A 24,783-nucleotide genomic window follows, 5' to 3' on the forward strand; every position below is an offset into this window, starting at 1 on the left:
TAATTAAAATCACTTAATTATATATTAAAAGATTATTTCTTTTTAAGCCATTAGTATACAGAATGACCAAATTTATTGATGCGAGAATAAAGCCATTAAACACGCATAAAGCAAGAACAAGTATGAGAATCAGTCGCACATTAACTTCAAAACATTAAGATTAAGTAAAGCTATTGTTGGCTAACTTATTAGTTAAATAATCAGGCACGTAAGCGAAGACAAGACCCGCACGCCCAAAAAACAAACAAAGAGTTCATTGTATATTTGGCGACATTTGTTTTCTTCATTAGTAAGGCCGAAGTATGTCGATGTCTAAATCTAAGATTGTATTTTTTTTTAAAAAAAAATGAGAAATGCAACATGTAATAAGAAAAGAGTGAGCATATAACTATAGTAACAGCATATCAATTATCATTGCATATGATAATGGCTTACTCATCATGGCTTGTTATTGCTGAGCTTCTTGTCATCGTCCTTGCCGGTAACCGAGTTAGTGTGGCAATTGGCGTTTGTTAACTTGGCGGCTTCAACGAGGCCTTCATGGAAAATTCGGTGCATATCTGACTTACCAAAATCCGACAAAAAACTACTCCCGGATGATCGGACATCAGGCTGACCAACCCTCCTCAGCTCTTCTTTCACATGCTGAAACAGAGAAGAACAATAAGAGGACGCCAGTGTGAGATAAACCAGATATCCATTTCGTTTCCAATCACAAACAAGAATTTCGTTAGTTTTCTTCTCATTGTGGGATAAATAATGTAGATGCCATTGTGATAAACTAGAAAAGAAAGAAAATGTATCACCAGAAAACATTTCGATTCTGGTAGCAATTATAATTTATTCTTAAAACAGCAAGTGTGCACTTTTTCTGGTATCTCAGCAAGTTGTTTGAAGAGTATCATTCAAAACTTTAAGCATATAGGATTGCCTTGAATCAGCCAGCTCTATTAGAATCTTAAAGGCTCAAAAATGTAGGTAATATGAGACTAATTGAATCTGAATCCCCAAGAAAAAATTGAATTTTGTATACTAATTTAGCGGTTATAAAACATCTGTGTTTTCCAAACACGACATTGACAAGATTATTAAATTTTCTAGACCATCTTTTCCATTTCTTAAACAGAGGTGAACTACTGGAGCACCATTTCGATACAGATAAACTACTACATTTGGTATTAAACACCTGTTCAATTGTATTGTGGGGGAAGGGGAAAACATAATGGAGAAAAAAAAGTCTAGCTAAGAAAATAGTAAAAACAATAAAACAAAGTTGTCTTTAAATAAGTGTCCTAGATAGCTTTTCCGTCCACCTCTATCAAATGAAATACTGATTTTAAAGTTGCACGTTCGTATGTTTCATGTATGAATGACATTGCTAAAAACAAATCAAAATTGGGCTTACAGTTTATGTATGAATTATCTGATTAACCAAAATTAAGGATAATTTGATACTTCAATAGATGAAAGGGAAACTCATTTTACTTGATAAATTGAAATCCCATGCAAACCAAACAGGAATGCACATACTATCAGACTAATTTACTAAGGACTCGCATAATCCTTGAAACAAATGATTCTAGAGGGCTAGAAATGAATGAACAAAAGTGATTAATTTTAAGCATTTAACAGCAGAGTTATTTTCAGCCTCCCAATTGTGTTTGTTTCATTGTCGTCAAAGCATTTAATGGTGTGATTTTCAACAGTGAAATTTGCACTAAAAGCATGTTCCTTCTTTGTCAAACTTCTAACCTCTAGCATATACAACCTGAAATATATACTTTTAACTATTTTGATAAATTATTCTGGCAAGCTCAAATAAGCATGCTTTTTTGTTCAAACTTCAACTCCAAGAAAGAAGGAAAAGCATTTCAGTTTGACATGGACAAGACAGTCAAATCAAGTGATGTTTCTTTTACATATGTCATTGAACTGTTGTTAAATTACAAGTGTAACTAAAATTCAAATCAAAATTCCTCTCCTTTGTTAGAGATAAGTAACAAGTCTTGTTCTGACACCTTAACACATTTCATGTTCTGTATCAGTATTCGGAACTAAATGTCACTAGGGGCAAACAGGTGATTGATACAGACCCTCGATTTTTATGTGACAAAGGACCTTTTAGAACACAGAAGCAGTTGCAGTTGAAACAACAGATAAGAATTTGACAAACATACGAAGTGCTCCATGAAATATGGCATGAAATCTAATAGAAGAATGCCCACCTGAAACACAGATAAACAAACAATTGTGTCCCAAATTCTCTGCAAAGATACCTTTTTACAAAAACAAAGGAAATAAAAACTATTGAATATCGATATTCCTATACCTTTCAAATTACTATAGTATAGCAAGAGTTAAAGGTTTCTAATTCACAACACGTAGATGCATGACCTACAGGACTATCACTGTGGATGTGCAAGTCAATTTCAGTATGGTATGACACCCTTCTCTGGTCCTTTTCTTCGAATAGTCATCTCGATTTCAGAAAATCTGCATTATAACAGCATACTATTTGGTATGCTAGGATCCCCTTAATATGCTTTGACAAACTTATTTGACGTCCACCATACAGTGGAACTCCAAAGTAGGGAAAATTTTACCTTAGTGTAGACTCGCATGCTAATTTTTTTATTTGGTAGGAAGCATCTCCAATTCCAGTGTGATCGTGCAAAATGTCGTGAGTAACCACGAAACTAACCAGAAAAGTTTCATAAATTTGAAATACTATTTTCAATTCCTTCCCAAAACTAATCAGAAAAGCAGATTTGTAGTCAACCATAGGTTTTAGATTAGGTGGATTGAGCATTAAGGTGTGAAAGAAATAATTATACTTTTAGAAGCAGACCAAAGGATGCTCAAATCTTCTATTGGATGATTAATTTGAATGAGCTTTTACTGTTCTTGGTCCAGGTAAGTTTCATACACATTCTTATTTTTTTTCTCTATTGTAAGTACAACCTTAACACTAATTTTCTGATATCTAATTCATCAGGTATGGCTCTTGTTTTTTACATCCACAAAACTGGTTATTATAACTGTATGAGGCATGGCAGCTAGGAATCATGGAGTAGAAATGTTTAGTATAGATGAGAATGCTAAAATGAATACAGAATGTTATTAGAAAAGATGGGAAAAACAGAATACTATCAAGAAACAATCAGGTGTAGATCCAAAGGAAGATACGACAAGAGAAACTAAATTATGATAATATGAATCTGTTCAAGGACAGCCAACAGATTCATAGTTAGGTTGAATCGATTGGCAGAATTGTAAGCAGAAAGAGATGAAAGAAAACTCATTTTCTAATGTACTTCACGAAATTCAATGATTCTCTCAGGGGGCACAAAGTACTAAACTAGATTTGAACATTCAAGTAGCAAGAGCAGATGGGATTTAAAGATTTCAGGTGTGAATTAAAGTTTAAATTTCTAACTCCAAAATGCTTATCATTTCAAACACTGAAATTATCTGAAAGTATGGACAATTCAATAACTTTTGGTTCCAAACCGAGCTGTAAGAAGAAATTTGTGACCTTTTTATGCTCATAGTTGTTTTTAGAAGAAATCCATAACGATGACTGTAATCTTCATGAAGATATATCAAGATAGTTCAAACGGTGCACAAGCTTTCAAGCACCTAAAATCAATTCAAGCCAGCAGCATGCAGAAGTAGTAGATATTTTAGCAATGAAGAACCAATGAAAAGCACAGAAAAACCAAACCTTCAACATCCTGTCGTTAAATTTTGGAACCCCGACTTGAGTAACGGTGAGCGAGCCGAAGAAGTTGCCCAGAAGCGCTGCATCTGGTATCGTCAATCCCCAAACCAACCCAGCCACAAACCCACCCAAGAAACTATCACCAGCCCCTGTGGGATCGACCTCCTCAGCTTGGAAGGGAGATACGTCCATTTCTCCGTCCTTCCAGTAGATCCGACACCCGTCCTTCCCTTGAGTCACAATGACACAGCACCACTTCCGCACCTCTTCGATGTCTACGAAGGGCGCCTCCTCCGCTGAGGCCTTGAGGAACCCAATTCGCGGAAGGAGATGGAAGAATCCGGTGCTTCGAAGAGGCACGAGGCCGACCGTACCATCGATCGGATCGAATGATCGAATAATCCCTTGTACATCGACCAGAACGACGCTGCATAGATCGAGCATGCGGGCGAGGGTCTCCGGCAGTATTTCCCCCGCGACTCCCACCGCGAGGCCGAACTCAAACCTGGCCTCGTCGGGGAGGTCGGAGGGGGAGATTGGGTCGCACGCTCGGACGCGCCGGAGGATGCGATCGCCGTGGTACCCTCCGTGGGAAGGAGCCGGAGGGAATTGTGCGTGGAAGAGGGTGGTTGGGGAGGAGGCGACGCGGGGCAGGTGGGGGACGTGATATGCGAAGTCGTCGCCGACCTTGGCGATGTAGATGAGCGGGGAGGGAGAAAGGGCGTCGAGGACGTTGGAGACGAAGGAGGCGGCGCCGCCGAGGGTCTGGCTCACGGGAGAGCCACCTCGGAAGAGGACATCGTGGCAGTAATTGCCGACGACGAGTCCGCCTCCGGGGGTCTTGTTCTGGTGGTGCAGATGGTAGCGGTCCTCGTGGAGGCCGTCCTCGCTGACCATGGCGTATGTGCTACGGCGTGGGCTACACGATCGGGGCGGCGTTAGAACGGTATACGGCGGTGAGGGGAGAGGAAAAGGAGGAGGAGGCGGCGATCCTCCATGGCGACCTTCTTGTAAGGAGGGGAAGAAATATGGACACGATCACCGCGGGGAAGGCCAGATCGAGCTTCCACACGCCCGATACAAGCAATACGTGTCTGTGTCTGGAGGTAAATGGGTCCCGACGGACGGACGGACGGACGGCGCAGGCGCAGCTTCCGAACAACTCTTCTGGGAATCGAAATTGGAATATTTCACTTCAGCACCTAAAGTTTTTCCTTTCGGTTGTTTAAAAAAAATCCTTATAAATTTCAAAATCCTTAATACTCTTATTCCTTTTCAAACTTTTATAATTTCAAATTAATACTTAAATATAGGAAATATTTTAATATTTCTATTAAATATTCATAAATAATAGAACTTGTCTAATACTTTAATTCTAAACATTTGGTGATATTAAAGTATATAAAGTGATATTCAAAAAAGAACATCAATTTAAGTATAAAAACCAATGAAGATGCACCTTTAGGTAGGATAACAAATTTACATTGTCCTGGTTTGCTAGAGCTTATAGAGTCAATACACATGCAAACTAAACTAAGAAATAGTTATTTCAAATAATTATTAGATAATTAATTTATTATTATAAATCTTATATTTTATTAAGAATCTATCTCTTTACTAATTAATTTTGATGAAATCCAAAATAAAATTAAGTTAATGTCATTTTTTCTTTTTATACTAAAAATAATTATAAAATTTATTAGTAATTTTTATAAATACATCAATTAGAGATCTAAATCAATTAGAGATCTAAAGTTCAAAACTCAGTTGCAGTATATTATTAAAAAAATTTCTCATTAATCAATGAATGATCTAAGTTCGAGAATCAACTACGACGTATTATTGAAATTTTTTTTAATAAATTAAGGATTTAAAGTTTAAAATCAACTGCGACGTATTATTAATAATTTTTTCTCATTAATCAATTAAAAATCTAGAGTTCCCTTCAGTCCCACATCTTATAATTAGTAACACTATGCGTAGAGAAGTTTCTATAAATACATTGGACTGCGATATTAAAAAGCATAATTTTCTTAGCTTTTTGACTAAGATCAAATATGATATTAAATTAATTTTTTATAAAGGAAAGTCTGTTACAATAACTTGCTACTGGGATTCGCCCTAGTATTGCACTATTACATTAGTTTGGTGCACCCTTACCTAATTTAAGGATGATCTTTTGGCTAAGATTAAGTATAGTATTTATTTTTATCAATTTAATATCTGATATAAAGAATTAAATTAATTTTTTATGAAGGAAAGTTCGTTATCCGCACAAGCTCATATATTATATTACACACGCAACCAAGGATAGAGCCACGTATAATTTTGATGAGGCAATTGCCCCACCATAATTTTTTGTAAGTACTTAATAAGGACCCTATCCCTATCATATTTTTGGTTATGTTATTCAAGATTCTCTTCTCAACTTTTGGTTATGTTATATATGGGTTCCTAGGAGATTTAGGATCATTACCTAGCATTAGCATTTTGAATGTATAAAAGTATAAAGGTAATCTCATACTTACATTATTCTATTAAATTTCACCTAAATAGACTTACAATACTTAAAATAAAAGTCAAAGAACATGAATAAATAAAGCATAATCATATTCTATTCTTGCCGTTTGAGCATTGCAAGTGGATAAAATAACTATTTCAAAATAGAAGTTTATGAACATACATAAATTTATGGAACCTCTCATAGCATATTAGTGGGCCTTGCAATAAGATTTTTAAACATTGCAAGTTTATTAAAGTGAAATGATAACTTCATTTTACTAGACCTACGATGCTCAAAATGAAAGTTAGAAAGCATCTATTCGTTCCTGAGACCTTCGAGTATATATAATCACTTCACCTTAATGGATCGACTGTGCTCAAAATAAAAGTCTCAAGGGTATGAAATTTAAAGCTATACTAATGAGAAGCATCGGACTTGTAACTTGACAGAATGTCATGTAACCGAGCTTCGAATATGCTGCAGAGGGCGGCATGTTATGACAGGAGAAAGTGTTGTGGTAGCTTTGGCATAGGAGCAAGAAATTCCACATTTGGATACGTACAGTGTTGGTCGATGGGGTAACCAGAGAAGAAAACTCCCTCCATTATCTTATGCATTTACAGCTGCAGCTTGGCCATTTGCGACACAGGAAGAACAATAAGTATCGACACATTCTAACAAGATAGGCAAAGGCAATACATTATGGTTTGTCTGTTTGCTTGTGATAATCAAGGAGGGAGCTCAAGTACCTGTAGTGGGCTAGAACTTGGTGCCTCGGAACCAAGCAGCAAGGCCTTGGTCTAGGGTTTATTCGATGTGTCGCCCATAAGCAGTGGAGGGTGAACATCTGATTGGTTTCTTGTGTTAATTTCGTGAGAGAAAATACTAAATGGCAAATGCTCCAACATATCAACTATGTCAAAGAACTAAGATTAATATGAATAGTTTTAAATACTCCTTGTGTGATAAAAGATGATTTGCTCGCCTCTAGCACCCCCGTCAATTCATCCCTAAACCAACACGGAGATAAATCACAGATGACTACTAGTCATTAGTGCAAGTGGCAAAGCAAGGGAGGGAAACATGCTCGGACACACCAAATTTTAACCCCAAGACCTCATATGATAATACTCCATGTCTTAATTATCGCACCGTCCCAAGGATCCAGTTTTAAATCCTCCTTGTACCTTCAGAACATTGTTATTAATATCAGTTTTTCCAGCAATTTGTTCCTTTAACGAAATAAGAGTGCCACTGAATCTGTTGACCACCGCAAGGGAAGACAGCATTGTTAAAGACCGATGGTGAGCTAGTAAGCAAAAATATGGTAGAATACCTTGATTTCACTCTGTCGTCGGTTCAATCATGAGCATCCCTGGCACTGCAAAAACATTCTTGGTGCATGGAATCCATAATAAATTAGCGTTAGGCAACATCTTCAGGCTAAATACCCGCAGTTGTCCAAAAAAACTTCAAATCTCCATAATTATCAGAATCATAAGCGTAGCAAGGGCAATTACCAGATGGCACCATGCTGATTTTAATCACCTTGAACCCCCTCAAGACTATAACGAATATGTGGGCAACAATTCCTTTGACTACTCAAAAGAATAGGACAATACTTCTGGAGTAACAGAATGGTTAGTTAAAGAAAAAGAAAATCAAAATGGATGAAACAAATATTAATCTTCATCGTCTTTTCTTTTATTCTCAGTTTCTTTCCTTTCTCATTTCCCTTTGTTTTCTCAACTATAGTAGTTTATCAAACAAAATTCATTACCAGTTGAGCAAAACATTTACAAAGTAAATGAACATTTTGCGTGATAAAAAAATCTTCATATGAAGTTGCAACTTGTAAATAAAGCTTCAATTAATCTACCTCTAGATGCTTTGCCATGTAGTTTGCATTGATTATCACAATCTTTTAAGCATTAGTTAACCCCTTCAAACCATCCTGGCTATGTAACCCCTTCAAACCATCCTGGCTATGTATGTGAATAGAACAAATGCAGATCCCCACCGTGCCACAGCAATAGTACGTTTGTCACAAGTAGACACCCTATGATTACAAAAAAGGGCAACTGATCAATTATCAAGCACTATAAATCAACACGACGTAAAGAAACTTGGATATTTGAGTCACACAGTTGATCTATTTTTAATAGGAAGACGAGAAGAAAAAAAAATGAAAAGTGGCATCACTCTAGTGAGGCAATGTATTATGTTGGAAAATTAGGAAATCCTGATTGCATAAAATCAGGAAATAATCTTTGAGATATGAATTGCATAGGAAATAATTTCTAATTTTAGTAATCTCTATTTCTTATGTTTTCTTTCTTTTACTTGTTCCTATCTCATTATTTTGTATCTTCTATTTATTGATATAATGTCTAGTTGAAAAATAATAACAAATCCTCTTCTTCCCGTTTTCTTCCCTTCAATCTTCCTGGTTTTCTTCATGGTATCAGAGCCCTAAGTTCAATCTAGTTTTTTTTTCCATGACAAATCAACATCAATGGAAGACTATCTTAACCGGCACCACAAGTAGAGATTCGATGGTGTCTAGAGAAAAAACAGCTGTGAACTCAAATTTAAACTGACAGATATCTTTTAATGGTCCGACAGAGGTATCCTCTAATTCACTCCAAGTTAATATTAGCATCTTAATAGGAAGAACTACATAGAATGGTTATAAACTGTGCGCCTAATTTTAGAAGGAAAAGGTAAACTTAGATATGTTACCGGAGAAGTGAAAAAACTAGCTGATGGAGACTCCAAATTTAAAGCCTGAAAATTTGAAAATTTATTGCTTAGTGCATAGTTAGTAAATTTCATAGAGCCCCCTACATGCAAATTTTTAGCCTAAAATCAAGGCTATGGCAAACGAAACAAGGGGAACATAATGTGACTTCCTACTACAATGAGTTGATGATGTTGTGCAAGAACTAGATATATGCTATGATAATATTTGGAATTGTGTTGATGATAGTGTTAGTTTTATGAAACAACAAAAGAATAATCGGATGTTTATTTTCTTGGTGGGACTAAAAACAGGATCTAGATGAAGGGTCGAATCTCGAGAAAGACACCTCTACCAACAATCCGTGAAGTATTTTCAAAAGTCGAGAGAGAAGAAGCTTGATAAACTATTATGCTTAACAAATCTACCTCAGTCTCTACTAACATAAGTTTGGAAAGTTCTGCCCTTGTTACTAAAGGTTTTTAAGAGGAAGCGAAGAAAGATGGCAAGAGTTTTGGAAAATCATGCTGCGACCATTGTAAACGCCCATGGCACATGTGGGAAACATGCTAGAAAATCCATGGGAAGCCAAAAAATATTGGAAGAAAAGAACTGATAGTTAAGGTCATACGCTTCAGACTATTATCTCAGATTAAAAGGGGCAATCTATTCCTAATGTACTTCGTTTCACCAAAGAACAAATAGACTCAAAAAAAAAAAACATTCTTGTGCAATAACTCAAAAAAGGTAATTGCATGACAACAACCTTCCTTAGCGTCAATTCTAATCACGCCTAGATCATTGACTCAAGTGCAACTGATCATATGACAGGAATGTCTAACCTTTTCTCTTCATATTAACCTTGTGCAAGTAACTGAAAAATTAAGATTATAGATGGTTCTCTTTCAGCCATTGCAAGAAAAGGTTCTATTGTAGTATCACATATGCTCACCCTAAATGATGTTCTTCATGTTCCAAAGTTATCTTGTAACCTTTATCTGTTAGGAAATTAGTCCACGATCAAAATTGTCAAGCTAATTTCTTTTCGTCTCACCATGATTTGACCTCAGGGAGGATGATTGGCAATGAATAAAGTGGAGGACTCTACTTCCTTGAAGATAAATCTAAATCAAGAAAACAATCTCAACCAAGAGGTTCCTGCTTTTAATCTATTTCTGTTTCAAACAGTAATATTATATTGTGGCATTTTACATTAGGACATCTAGGTTTTTTATATTTAAAGTACTTATTTCCTAAATTATTTCACAATAAAGATCCATCGTTGTTTCATTATGAAGTATGTGAGATTGCAAAACACCACCGCGCATTCTTCCCTTCACAGCCATACAAACCATCAAAACCGTTTAGCATAATTCACAGTGATGTTTGAGGTCCTAATAAGATAAACACACCCTCTAATAAGAAATGATTTATCACATTTATTGATAATCATACTCGACTTTGCTGGATGTATTTATTAAAGAAAAAATCATAAGTTGAACAAGTCATTAAAATTTTTTCAATATGGTGCAAACTCAATTTCAAACTAATATATAGATTTTTAGAAGTAACAATGGGAAGGAGTATTTTAACATGATCTTAGAAAATTTTTCATTGAAAAGGGGATAGTTCATCACAGTTCGTATATAAATACACCTCAACAAAATGGTATTGCTGAAAGAAAAAATAAACACCTCCTGGAGGTCGCCCGAGCATTACTTTTTTCAACCAAAGTACCAAAATATTTGTGGGATGAAGCTCTGCAATATTAATTAATAGAATGTCATCTAAAGTTCTATAATTTAAGGCTTCATTCAATACATTTATAATATATTTTCCTACTGTTCGTCTTTCAAACTAATTTACCACTAAAAATGTTAGTTGCACAACTTTTGTTCACAAACATAGGATAACCGGAAAACATGAGCCAAGGGCAAGAAAATGTGTCTTTGTGGATTACTTCCCTACACAAAAGGTTATAAGTATTATGATCCGATATCAAAAAAATATTTTTTTGAAGGACAATCTTTTTTCAAGAACATTCATCTTCAGGAGGAGAGTTCAAGAGAAGATTCATTTACTAACAGTAAGGATATGTTTTTTGTCAAATGATGTTAGAGTTTGAACCTACTACCTCTGTACAAATAACAAATAGCCAAGGATCATTCTTTGAAACTCCTCTCATAATGAGTGACGCTTTTACTGAATCCAAGCCTACATTTGACAATCAAAAATTTGAAAAACAAAATTGTGAAAAACCTAGTACAATGCCACAACATGATATGACAGGTAATAGATTCATGGAAGGGGAACAAATTTGGAAGGGAATTGTCTACTTGAGAAAGAATTATCAGAAAGGGAAAGATGAATCATCTCTATAGCATAGCCATGATTCCGAGCTGAGGGAGAATCTTCATCCTAGTACTGATAATTCTGATAGTCAATCTAAGTCTGACATACCAATAGCTCTTTGAGATCTTGTACCAAACATCTATATCAAAGTTTGTGCCATATTCAAATTTGTCTTCATCTCTTATCACTTTTTGTTCTCAATTATCCTGTATAAACATTCCTAAAAATGTACAAGAGGCCCTACAAGTTCCAAAATGGAAATTATGCTTGAGGAGATGAGAGCTCTTGAAAAGAATAATACTTGGAAGATTATTACACTGCTAGGGAAAATACCGTGGGATCAGTGTTCGAAATTGCGCCCTAGGCGGCCGCCTAGGCGCTGTGCGGCAGGATACCGCGTCGAAAACCAACAAGGCGGAAGCCCTAGGCGGCTGGGCCGCCTAGGCGGTCCTCGGCGGTCCTCCGCGAGCTTCGGCGGGCCAAGCTTTTTAAGGCATGTTAAACCCGATTTTTAGGTATTTGCCAGGCGTTCGTTTGTTTCATCGCCCCAACTGTTCGTCTTCCCTGATCGCTTGCTTCCGGTAAGTTTTTGTTTCTGTTCATTTTTGTTTCATCGCACTTTGTTTGTTTCTCAAATCTTCGTCGCGGCAACACCGGACGCATCGCAGGTGTCAGACGCTGCCGGAAGATTCGCCGGACGCGCCGTACGCGTCCGGCTAAGTCCGGCGTTGCTTCAAGCAACGACGGTAGAGTCGCGATGCTTCTGGCTGTGCCAAAAGCTTTCCGCGCGACGCTATCGGCGCCGCTGGAAGCAACGCCGGACTTCGCCGGAAGCATCGGACTCGTCCGGCGAAGCTTCCGGCAGCGCCGGAGCCCTCCCGCGAGCCGCCGGTGGCGGCCCGTGACGTCCGCGCCGTCGCGCGAGTCGCGATAGAGACGCGTTTTTAGCATTTTTTTTTCTTTTTTAAATTTTTTTTTAGATTTAATAAATTAAAACAATTCCTAACTCCTAACGGGGATAATTTTAATAATAAGGTTGAGTTCATAAACCCTAATAAAATTAAGATCCCAATTAAATATATTTAAAATTTATCTTTTTTATAATAAATATTATTAATTTATATAAAATAAATTTAAATATATAAAATTATATATAAAATTCTAATAACCATTATTAATTTATATAATCATATTTAAATATATAAATAATATATTTAATTTTTTTAAATAAATAATATTAAATATTAATTTATATATTAACATATTTAAAAAATTATAATAAATATTATCATTTATCACTTTATCAGATTTAAAAATATAAAAATATTTAAAATTAAAAAACATATAATACATATTAATAAATTAATAAATCATATTTAATTATTTATAAATTAAAAATTTTATATATTATAAATTTATATTAATCGGATTTATACATATTAAAATTATATTAAAATTTTAAAATTTTTAATAAATATTATTAATTTATATAAATCATATTTATAAATTTTATATATTATAAATGTATATTAATCGGATTTATAAATATTAATTATTAAAATTATATTAAAAATTTTAAAATTCTAATAAATATTATTAATTTATATAAATCAGTTTTAAAAATATGAAAATTAAATTAAAATTTTAAAAATTCTAATAAATATTATTAATTTATATATAAGTATATAACAGATTTAATAATATAAAAAATATATTTAAAATTAAATTTATTTAAACAAATATCTAATAAATTTTATTAATTAGATTAAGATATATAAAAAAATATTCTCAGACTTGTTAATGACTTAATGTTATATTTCATATTTTCATTATTTTGTATTGTATATTTGTATGGTATAATTAAATTTTATTATCATATTATGTCTTATTATATATAATTTTTTTTCCTTCAGATTATCTGTTATCAATGGCAACCAATCCATCTTTGACAGCATCTGTCACTCAACCCGAATCTGGAATTCTTAGAAGAAAATCAAATGACATCGGATGGGAGTTTGGGATATTGATTGATCCTAAAAACCTCGACAAAATTAAATGTAAGTTATGTGGAAAAGCAATGTCAAGAGGAGTATATAGGATAAAGGAGCACATTGGAAATATACCTGGAAATGTATCGGGTTGTCGAAAAGCATCTCAAAAAGACAAAAATAAGTGCAAACAGGCTATTTTAGAAGGGAGGAACAGAAAGAAGAATAAAATAATGGAAGAACAAAGTTGTAGAGCAGAGGTGGCTATTTCCGTAGATGAAGAAGAAGGTCTTGAAATTGAAGGGATGGATGAAGTTAAAAAACCTCTTCCACTTGGCCCCATGGATAGATATACATCGGCAATTGCTCCAGAAAATGCAGGCTCCAGTAGAAGTAAAGTACTTCGGCAAAAAAATATAAATGAGGCTCTTTTCAAAAAGAGAACTCAACAAGTTCAACAATATGTTGGGAGATGGGTTTATGAAAATGGAATCTCATTCAATGCTGTTGATAATGATAGCTTCAAGCAACTAATGGAGGCAGTGGGTCAATTTGGACCAGGATTCAAGCCTCCAACTCAATATCAACTTAGAGAACCACTATTGAAAGCCGAAGTTGAAAGAACAAAACAATTGCTGAAGAAACATGAAGAAGAATGGGCAAAGAATGGATGCTTGATCATGACAGATGCATGGAGTGATAGAAAAAGAAGAAACATCTTAAATTTGTGTGTTAATTGCAAGGAGGGTACTACATTTTTAGAGTCTAAAGAGTCTTCAGAGGAGGCACATACAGCTGAACTTATTTTTGAGTATGTTGACAAGTGTGTTGAACAAGTAGGAGCTCAGAATATTGTTCAGATTGTTACAGACAATGCCACCAACAATATGGCTGCAGCTAAATTGATGAGAGAAAAACGACCCGGGATCTTTTGGAGTTCATGTGCAACTCACACTATTAATCTCATGCTTGAAAGTATTGGCAAACTTCCACGATATAAAAAGGTGATTGAGCAGTCCAAGGCTTTTACCATTTTCATCTATGCTCACCATAAGACTTTATCATTGATGAGAAGTTTCACGAAGAAGAGACATAGTCCGACCAGGAGTTACCAGGTTTGCATTAAATTTCCTCACATTGCAAAGTTTGATTAAAAAAAAGCTAGTTTAAGGGCAATGTTTACAAGTGATATGTGGGAGAAATGTAAATGGTCAAAAACAAACAAAGGAAAATTGGCTTACTCTACAGTGATGAGCATGAGTTTTTGGAATGGTGTAACACTTTGTTTGAAAATATTTGCTACTTTGGTAAGAGTTCTTCGATTGGTAGATGGAGATAGAAAGTAATCGATGGGGTTTCTATATGGGGAGCTTCTTCAAGCTAAAGAAGATATCAAGGTGGCTCTGAATAACGTGGAATCAAATTATCAGCCTATCATAGTCATTATTGAGCCAAAAATGAAGGATAGACTTGATATATCATTGCATACCACTGCATTTTTGTTGAATCCTTATTTTTACTACAAAGATAGTTCGATTGCTCTTTATGAGGAGGTCGCGATGGGGATTTTTGAATGCATGGAAACTTTGCATGTCAATGAGTTAGATTTACAAGATACAATTATTAATAAGGAATTTCCAAAATATAAAAATAAGACTGGGTTATTTGGAAAAACATTGGCAGCAAAAGTATGTGAAAAAAATGATGATACATTTGATCTATGTGCATGGTGGAGTACATACGGTGCTCACACACCTAACTTGCTAAGGGTGGCATTGAGGATACTTTCATTAACTACAAGTTCATCTGGGTGTGAAAGAAATTGGAGTACATTTGAAGGAGTAAGTTTTAAACTTTCAGTCTACTCTTTAATTAAATTAGTTATAATTTTTAACGTCTATACTCTATATTCAGGTACTAACTATAGTATTTACTTTCTCTGTTTTTTTTATTCACACAAAGAAAAGAAATAGGTTGGATGCCAACAGGTTGAATAATCTAGTATTTGTCCGATTTAATGCTAGATTGTTGAACAAACAAAAAAGAGAAAAAGAAAGAAATGTTGATGTCCTTCTTGCAAAAGATGCTTCAAATGCACAAGGTTGGATTGTGGATGGTAGGGAAGATGATGAAGTTGAACTAGGTTCCGGGCTCACTTGGCAAATGGTTGATGAAGCAGTGGAGCAAATGAAAATCTACAACCCCGAAGAAGCTCCAGAGTGAAAGAACTCCATGAAGATGATTTTGAATCCGAAGAAGAAGACGAGGATCACAATAATGATATTGAGTTTGTGTCCGATGAAGAACAAGTTATTGAAAATTATGGAGAAGAAGCAGAATAAATATGAGTCTATGAGATATTATTAGTTTTCCCAATTTTGAACTCATTTTGTTAAGACATGATTTATGTTATTTAACAATTATATTTTGCTTAGTGGTTACTAGTTCACAATGCATTGTAATCTTGAATTGAACTATTGCTACTATTTTCCAATGTTCTACTGTTTACTATATGATTATGATAACTTACTGCATGTTCATTTTTTGGTATTGGAAAGTATGTATTTATTTCATTGCTATTAAATTGTTTAAGACAACATTTAGATTTACATATAACATTGTCCACAGTCCACATGAAACAAGGGATACCGAGGAATCCGCCTAGCGGCGCTTAGTCCCCGCCTAGGCGGCCTAGGCGCTAGGCACTGGTCTGCCGCCCGACTAGCGCCTAGCGAATTTTAGAACCTTGCGTGGGATGTACGTGGGTTTTCACTAAAGTATAACTCAAATGGATCAATGGAGAGATACAAGGCTAGATTAGTGGCCAAAGGGTTCACTCAAACCTATGGTGTTGATTACTTTGAGACATTTGCTCTTGTTGCAAAACTAAATACGGTGAAAGTATTTTTATCTATTGTTGCTAATCTAGACTACTCTTTGCTGCAATTAGACGTAAAAAATATCTTCCTCAATGGTGATTTAGAAGAGGTGTCAATCCAACAGGGATAAGGATTTGGGATTAAGTGTGTAAATTTAATAAAGTCTTGGTACGGTCTTAAGCAGTCTCCGAGAGTTTGGTTTGAGAAATATACTCAATCAGTCAAGAAGTAAGGATACACTCAAGGATAAATAGATCATATATTGTTCTTAAAATTTTCCACCAAAGGAAAATTTATTGTACTCATTGGGGCACTCTGGTGTTGGGGGGATTTGAATAGATCATGTCGCTTCGTTGAAAATGATTTGCAGCGGAAAACACGAAGCGAAGTTCCACCAATGTTAACGCAAGGATTTACTTGGTATCCACATCAAGATGAGGTGACTAATCCAAGGATCCACACACGAACACACTCTCCCCTATGAAATACTCCCCTCGGAACAATCCGAAGGTGGAGAAATCTCGTACAACACTCCAATACAACAAGAAGAAAGGATAAGCAAATACAAATGAGATCTTACAAGATTTACAATAATGAAACACTATCTTGCTCTCTTCTTGTTTGGAAATGCCTCTTGATGCTTAGAAATGCAGCAACACTTCAACCCTAAGCTCCCAAGAACTGGAGTGAGTATCAGTGAAGAAGGTGGAGAGTTCTGTATATTCAAATCTTGACGAAAGCCCTTTTTAGGGTTCTTCGACGCCTCCCAATCGATTCAGTTTTTCCCTAATCAAGTGCCACGTCATCTTGACGAAAGCCCTTTTTAGGGTTCTTCGACGCCTCCCAATCGATTCAGTTTTTCCCTAATCAAGTGCCACGTCATCTGACATATTGCACACCTACAAAACGACTCTTTTTGAACCCTAATCAATTGGTGAGTCATCCCAATCAATTCAAAGAGTCTTAATCGATTCCGTGACTCTCTATTCACTCACGAAAAGACGTTAATCGATTATCCCAATCGATTAAGCCTTCTTAATTGATTGTCTCAATCGATTCACTTTCTCGCGACAAGCACATGACTAATTGATTAACCCAATCGATTAGCATGACCGAAATTGGTTGGCCAATCGATTTTGCCACCTTCTGTTCTCGCGACAACCTACCCTAATCGATTGAACCAATCGATTCGGCCAAGCCTAATCGATTGAACCAATCAATTCAGGCTCTTTATGTGTTCTCGCAAGAACCTCCTAATCAATTACCTAATCAACTAGCTTAGGAACAATCGATTGCCCCAATCGATTGCTCTAACCTTAACTTGTTTAATCAAGTCTAGGGTTCCCTTGCCCAACATCTGGTCAACCGTGACCTGTTAGGACTTCGTCACTAAATGTTCGGTCAATCCTTTGACCCACTGACTTTTCTCCAAGTGTCAAGTGTCTAGTCCTCCTTAACTCACTTGGACTTTCACACATCAGGTGTCCGGTCAACCTTTACCCACCTGGATTTCCACATGTCTGGCTTCACTCACCAAGACTTTTCACCACCTAACTTCACCCACTAGGATTTTCCCATCTGGCTTCACTCACCAGGACTTTTCACTGTCTACCTAGCTTCACTCACTAGGGTTTCTCAATTGCTTAGCTTCACTCACCAGGACTTTTCACTGTCTGCCTAACTTCACTTGCTATGACTTCTTAACTGTCTAACTTCACTCACCAAGACTTTCCAACTTCCTGGCTTTATCACCGAGACTTTCCAACTGCCCAGCTTCACTCACCATGACTTTCCAACTGTCTGACTTCACTCACTATGACTTTTCAACTACTCGGCTTTACTCACCAGAACTTTCCCACACCAAGTGTCCGGTCAACACTGGTCCACTTAGATTTTCTTCTTCTGTCAATCTTTCCGTTGATCTTGCCCTTGCCTAACCTTTAGTTAGGACTTCCCAGTCAAGTATCCAATCAACCTTGACCTACTTGACTCTTCTGATCAACCTTTGATCGTCAATCTTGCATATGGACAATTTACACCAGTAATCTTCATATATTGTCAAATATCTGGTCAACCATGACCTATTTGACTCCTTCCTCTCATATTATCAAAAATGGAAACTCAAGCTCAGGTCAACTCAAGCTTAATCAACCTAGTCAACTTTGACTTAGGGAAAATTACACCAACAATACTATGTATGTCGATGATATTATTCTCATAGGTAATGATGTGATTGAAGTGGAAAGACTGAAGAAAAGCCAAGCAATTGAATTTGAGATCAAGAATTTGAGAACATTAAAGTATTTCCTTGGTATGGAAGTCGCTTGCTCTAGAGAAAGTATTGTTGTCTCTCAGCAGAAGTATATCCTTAATCTCTTGGAGGAAATAGGAATGAGTGGTTGTAGACCCACAAAGACTCCATGGATACTAATATAAAACTCTAGGAAAAAGGAAGTGTTCCGGTTGATACCAGTAAATACAAAGGGTTAGTTGGGAAACTAATTTACCTATCTCATACTTTGCCAGACATTACTTTCCAGTCAATGTTATGAGTCAGTTCATGCATGCACCGTTTGAAGAACACCTTGATGTTATTTATAGAATTCTGAGATATTTGAAGACTACTCCCAGAAAAGGTCTAATTTTCAAAAAGACTCATAAACGAAATGTTGATGTGTTTACCGATGCAAATAGGGCAAGATCGGTTAATGATAGGAAATGTACTTCAAAATACTGTACCTTTGTATGGGGAAACCTAGTAACATGGAGAAGTAAAACACATAGTGTTGTAGTCAGAAGTAGTGCAGAAGTTGAGTTTAGAGCAATGGCTCAGGGAGTCTGTGAAGTGTTGTGGATATACATAATACTTAACAAGCTAAAGAAATCCATAGAACTTCCATTAAAGTTATACTGCGATAATAAGGTCACAATATGCATTGCTTATAATTTTGTTTAACATGATAGAACGAAACACATTGAGATTAATCGACATTTTATAAAGGAAAAAATTGAAGTTGGAACCATTTGCTTACCATTTGTACCTTCTAATCAACAAATAGCTAACATCCTGACGAAGGGATTTGCAAGAGTCAACTTTGAACAATTAATAAGTAAGTTGGGCATGATTGATATTTATGCACCAACTTGAGAGGGAGTGTTGGAAAATTAGGAGATCCTGATTGCATAAAATCATGAAATAATTTTTGAGATGTGGATTGCATAAAATCAGGTAAGAATCTTGGGAAATCTAGAAATGATCTCTGATTTAGTAATTTCCATTTCTTATGTTTTCTTTCTTCTATTTGTTCCTATTTCAATATTTTGTATCTTCTATTTATTGATGTAATGTCACGTTGAAGAATAATAACAATTCCTCTTCTTCTCATTTTTTCTCCTTTAATCTTCCAGGTTTTCTTCATATTGCAATCTTTAATAAATCTACAATGGTATATCAAGCACAAGATTAGCTGACCTCAGATAATTGGGACTTGTATACACAAAAATGAAAGGAAACATAATATGTAATTAGTTAGTTGGCAAAATGAGTAGAGATAATCATTTCCAATCATGTTAGTACCCATCAGAGTAAACAAGGCAATATAGAGGTACTAAGGAAAATATTGGATTTATGGTAGAAAATTGAAACATGATTGAGAGATTAATGTGTTCATGGTTTTTGTATGTGAAGCAGAATCAAGATTTAGCCAGCTCATACATACCACAGGTGTTATGGTAAAAATGGACCCATGTACTTCTTCACCCCGATGTAACTCATCCCAAGCCTCTCTGCCATCATGTGAGATTCAAAATGTCTTCTGGATGTTAAGCTGAAAGACACCTGTGCCAATGTAGCCAATCCAAACGAAGTAAAGCATAATACTCCTATTAAACTTTGACTTTCAGAAAATTTTAATCTGTCAAAACCTAAGCATGTAAGTTTTGAATTTTAATCCTACTAGATAACAACAGGAAAAAGTAGCAGGACAAAAGAAGATTGTTAAAGTCAACTAACTTGAGTCTCATTAGTTTTAAGTTAGATATATGCACATGTAGGCAATGATCCGGTTTAAAAATTAAAAAATAAAATTTCAAAACAGGAAGTAATAAATTGTAACAGGTTTCAAAAAAGATAATAGTTTTTCTCTAAAGTAAAGGGTAGCCCAGTGCATAAACCCCCACCTATGTGAGGTCCCTGGGAATGGTTGGGTCTATTGTACACGACCTTATCCTACATTACAAAAAGTTATTTCCACATTGCAAGAGGAAGTTAATAGTTTCTATGAAGTAGTGACGACAAAATTGTAAATTTTAATTAGTAGCATAACTTATTTTAGGAATTATTTATTTGTAATTTTTAAAAGGATAGGTCAATGCTGGATCATTTAAAAGGGACCTCAACCCCTCTTGTTGTTTCATCTTTCAATTAATAAAATTTTAAATTTTCTATGTGAGATATTTTATTTTTCGATGAGAGACTACGTATCCCCTTATGCTACATCAAATGGTATCAGAGTCTAAGCTTGTTCAATCTCTACCTCTCTCATGTGTCACCACAAAGCTAGATTTACCACTTCGCCAAACAATGGGTCAAGCAACTCTCTTTTCAAACCTAACATCAAAAGATCACTTCGTACCCTATAGTGACTTCGCAACTCTTGTGCATCTGCCTGTGAGTTCAATTCCAAGTGAGGTCTCTTACCCCATGCAGACCTCTTCCACAATTTAGTAGACTCCCATACACCCATCACTTGGCATTCCTCTTTGCTTCAAACATTACCCACATCTCTTGTGCCTAATTACTTGGAGTTTGCACAAGAACCACCTAACTTCTTGAACATCATCATGACTCCAATCTCCTGCAATCAACGGAGGTCAGTGTGCTGCTATCATAATTGAATATAGTATCCCATCTCTACTCACCACCACCAAAATCATACCCTCCACCTGCACACTCCACCTCAACCTCAAGTAAGTCTCCTTCAACTCCTTAGCTAAACAAGAACATTATTAAATTATCACGACATATATATTAACCCTAAATGTCAGTCCATATAGTAAATAAACTTTATGCTTAACCTCCTATTGAACAAATTATGGAGAATATCTTAAACCAAATGAGAAAGAATCTCTCATTTATAAGCTGGTTGTAGTCATATCTAGATTACCATCCTGCAGTCAAAAGCGTGTCAAGTAGACATTATTTTTTTTTATTGTCTATATCCGTAGAACTGAAAATAACCATATTTTAATGATTCTCTATTTTTCTATTATAATTATATGCATGTATATAAGGGAAGTTATATACTCGATGGAATATACAGTATGGGCACCCTTTAATAAATCTACCGATGGGGTGAAACAGTGCAATATATCACTTTTTGAGTTTAAAGGAGATAAAATACTTCATTAGCTAAAAATATAATCTAATTTAATAATTGGTCAGTACTTGTGCAAATCCAATTAAATTTGAAGTGCTGCACTTTTCCTAGTAACATGTGATCAATAAATGTAAGAAAATGTGAACATTCATGATGGGAATTCTCTTCATATAGCACTTTTAGCAGCATGACTAGAAACTTCCCTTTGGAAAAGTATTTATATTCCTAGGGGAAGCTCAGAGATCAAACCTGATCAATCTCTTCATTCTATGGCAATCATAACAGGCATTAAGCTCCTATTTGAGATGACACCTTTTCACGAACCTGGAGCAGTGTATTCGCAGTTTTTTCTGCTCAAATATGATTGAGGCCTCTCAGACACTGCATAGAAAACAAAGAAATATAAGGTAGAAATGTTAGAATAATGTTGGTTTACTCCCTAGAGATGCAAACTTGCTAACTTAATTCACTGTTCCAAAGGAATTGTAGAAAAGAGAACATCAATATATTGGTGATTATAAATTTACAATTGATACCTGGCTTCTGGGTCCTTGGACTTCATTGCAACAATCAGTCTTTCAGAAAGGGTTTTGTCAAGTTCAAATCCCTTTTCCATCATATAATCCCTGATCTTATGAGCTAGGACAAATTTCCCATCCTCCATAAGTCCTTGAATCAATAATGTAAACGTCACTTCATTAGGCATAACTCCATTCTGGCACATATCATGAAATAGACTGATAGCTTCATTTATTTTAAATGCTTTCAGGAGCCCATGCATGAGAGTAGAATAGGAAATTGCATTAGGGGATAGCCCTTTCTTAACCATGTCAAAAAAATATGTGCGAGCAGCTTCTATCTCACCCTTTCTACACAAGTAATGTATTATTGTGTTATATGTATTCACATTTGGAACAACACCAACCTCAAGCATTTGGTGAAACAACTCCTGAGCTTGAAGGGCATGTCCAACCCTGAAGAATCCTTGAATTAGAAGACCATAAGAAATAGCATCTGGATAGATTCCTTTATTACTCATCTCTTTACACAATTTAAAAGCAGCTCCCAATTTTCTGGTCTTGCAAAATGAATTTATAACAATGTTGCAGGATACCACATCACATAATCCTTTTACCTCCATGCATTCCGTGATCAAAGAATATGCCCTATCAAGTTGATTAGTCTTGCAAAGACCCTTCAGCACTTGAGAATAACTATATTTGTCTGGACTTATTCCACTATTTTCCATTCTTTTCATCAGTTTCCATGCTTCATTGAGCATACCTCTATCGCAGTAATGATTCAAGAATATGTTACAAGTGACCAAGTCAGGTTCACAACCATTTCTTCGCATGTAAGACACTAGCACTTGGGCCTTATCAAATCGACCAACTTTGCAGAATCCACATATGATAGCATTATAAATCGTAACATTTAGCTCAGCATTCATCTTTATCATTCCAATCATTATTTCATAAGCTTCCTCAACCTTTCCATTATCACACAAACCAAAAATTAATGGACCAGATGCCGAGACAGCTGGCTTGATGCCCCTCTTGAATATTTCTTCCCATAGCTCTAAGGCAGTAGAGAAGTGTTTAGCAATGCAGAAACCATTGATTACTGTTGAGTAACTGACAATGTCCGGCTCTCTTCCTTTCTGGGACATTGAACGAAGAATTTCTACAGCTTCTTCCAACCGATTTTGCTTGCATAAGCAATTCAAATATATGTTATAGGCCCAGATGTCTGGAACCAAATGAATCCTATCCATATCTTGCAAAAGTTTCTCAGCAAACAGAAGATTGTTCACTAAACACAGACTAGAAATAAATCTTGAGTAGGTAAATGAGTTCAAAGTAAATCCATCCAATATCATCCTATTGTAGTATTTTTCAGCAGTATCAAAACAATTGTTTGAAATTAATACACCAATAAATTTATTAAAATCAATACTGAACATACGGCAGCCTGATTCAAACATAGCTTCAAATGTACGAATAGCTAAGTTAATCTGGCCAGATCTAATGAATCCTGAAATAATAATTCGATAAACAGAGCGGTGCACTGTAATTTCATTGCCACTTATTCCTTTCAAAACCTCTGACAAAATGCCAAAATTTTGATCTTCGAGCAACAAGGAGACGAGGGTCTTAAATGTGAAATGATCATGCCTGAAATCAGGTTGGCATTCCGTCCACTTATAAAATTGGTAGGCTGTATAAGAATTTGACAAGCTCTTCAACACTTGGTTAACGATATATGTATTTAACTCAATGTTAAGCTTCTGTAATTCAATCTCCACCAACTCCGACCACTCTTCTCTAGATTCCAGAACTCTTTGTATCCTGCAAGAAGACTTCAGTAATGCTTGGGTAGGTGACGGAAATATTGCCGAAATTTTGACGCACGATTCTGATGAACACCGACGCGCTGGGTTTGTCTGGCAATGGAAGAAGCTTATTGGACTCCTAAGGGAGAAACCTGAGCTGCAAAGGCCTTTCTTCGGGAGGTGCCAATAGCACCGGATGCCCAAAAACATAAGATTTCTCTGAGGAGGGTTCGTCGAACAGTTTCTGATCCCGGAAAATCATGAAAAAAAATCAGACCGGATAGAATGGAGTGAAGGATCAAAGGAGATTTACACCGTCAAGAGGAAAATAGAGAAAAGATCGCGCCTTTATCTTTTTTTTTCTTAGCTTTGCAGTTGATGTGTTGAGGTTCTACCATCAATGAATTTCTTGACGCTCGAGAGGTGGAATGGAGATTGCTTCGCAACCCGAGGGAAATAGAGGACGGAAGGAAGCAGGAAGCGGTGGCGTCGGCTCACACAGCGAACAGAGATGAGCACCCGCGGTGCCGGGAATGGTTGTGCGGAATCGAAGGTAGAGGGCGGACAGGAGCGCGGCGGCGAGACGGAAGCAAAGATTAGGGCAGATTTAATTGATTTTGATGGTCTTGATTTGTGACGTTTTCTTACGTCACAGCCACCCAAAAATTTAAAATTTCATGCTAGCCCCTTCCCGCTGATTAATTGTAGTTATTTTGGATTAATAACTTTAAACCACTTGTATTTTATAACAAGTTACATTTTATCCCTTTCTATTTAAAAATCTATACTTAACCCTCCTTTTGACATAAGTAAAAAAAAAAAAAAAGAGGATAAATGATTAAAATAACCCTAACCTAAATTAAACTTTTAGAAGAAAATGAAAAATAAAA

At 35.8% G+C, this 24,783-nt stretch overlaps 2 protein-coding genes across 9 annotated transcripts; both read right to left on the reverse strand.

Annotated features, from left to right (window-relative positions):
* Positions 1 to 259: 259 nt before the first annotated feature.
* LOC121996359 (inositol 3-kinase-like) lies at positions 260 to 4,906 on the reverse strand. 2 transcript variants are annotated; one of them, XM_042550301.1, is made up of 2 exons: positions 3,725 to 4,902; positions 260 to 645 (listed from the first exon to the last, which is right to left on the reverse strand). In XM_042550301.1, the coding sequence occupies exons 1-2, from the start codon at positions 4,616 to 4,618 to the stop codon at positions 439 to 441; spliced, it is 1,101 nt and encodes a 366-aa protein (XP_042406235.1). In that variant the 5' UTR covers positions 4,619 to 4,902; the 3' UTR covers positions 260 to 438. The 2 variants fall into 2 exon arrangements, with proteins under 2 accessions (XP_042406235.1, XP_042406236.1); XM_042550302.1 differs by lacking the exon at positions 260 to 645 and adding an exon at positions 660 to 2,225 and having other exon boundaries at positions 3,725 to 4,906.
* Positions 4,907 to 6,522: 1,616 nt separating this feature from the next.
* Positions 6,523 to 24,482, reverse strand: LOC121996360 (pentatricopeptide repeat-containing protein At1g13040, mitochondrial-like). 7 transcript variants are annotated; one of them, XM_042550307.1, is made up of 8 exons: positions 22,098 to 24,482; positions 21,811 to 21,942; positions 19,903 to 20,021; positions 8,104 to 8,283; positions 7,745 to 7,848; positions 7,561 to 7,618; positions 6,974 to 7,484; positions 6,523 to 6,898 (listed from the first exon to the last, which is right to left on the reverse strand). In XM_042550307.1, the coding sequence occupies exons 1-2, from the start codon at positions 24,101 to 24,103 to the stop codon at positions 21,936 to 21,938; spliced, it is 2,013 nt and encodes a 670-aa protein (XP_042406241.1). In that variant the 5' UTR covers positions 24,104 to 24,482; the 3' UTR covers positions 6,523 to 6,898; positions 6,974 to 7,484; positions 7,561 to 7,618; positions 7,745 to 7,848; positions 8,104 to 8,283; positions 19,903 to 20,021; positions 21,811 to 21,935. The 7 variants fall into 7 exon arrangements, with proteins under 7 accessions (XP_042406241.1, XP_042406242.1, XP_042406243.1 ...); XM_042550308.1 differs by having other exon boundaries at positions 6,974 to 7,848; positions 22,098 to 24,137; positions 24,289 to 24,482; XM_042550309.1 differs by having other exon boundaries at positions 6,974 to 7,848; positions 22,098 to 22,230; positions 22,487 to 24,482.
* Between the last annotated feature and the right edge of the window lie 301 nt (positions 24,483 to 24,783).

The sequence above is a fragment of the Zingiber officinale genome, chromosome 6A (assembly GCF_018446385.1).
Source record: "Zingiber officinale cultivar Zhangliang chromosome 6A, Zo_v1.1, whole genome shotgun sequence".
NCBI lineage: Eukaryota > Viridiplantae > Streptophyta > Magnoliopsida > Zingiberales > Zingiberaceae > Zingiber > Zingiber officinale.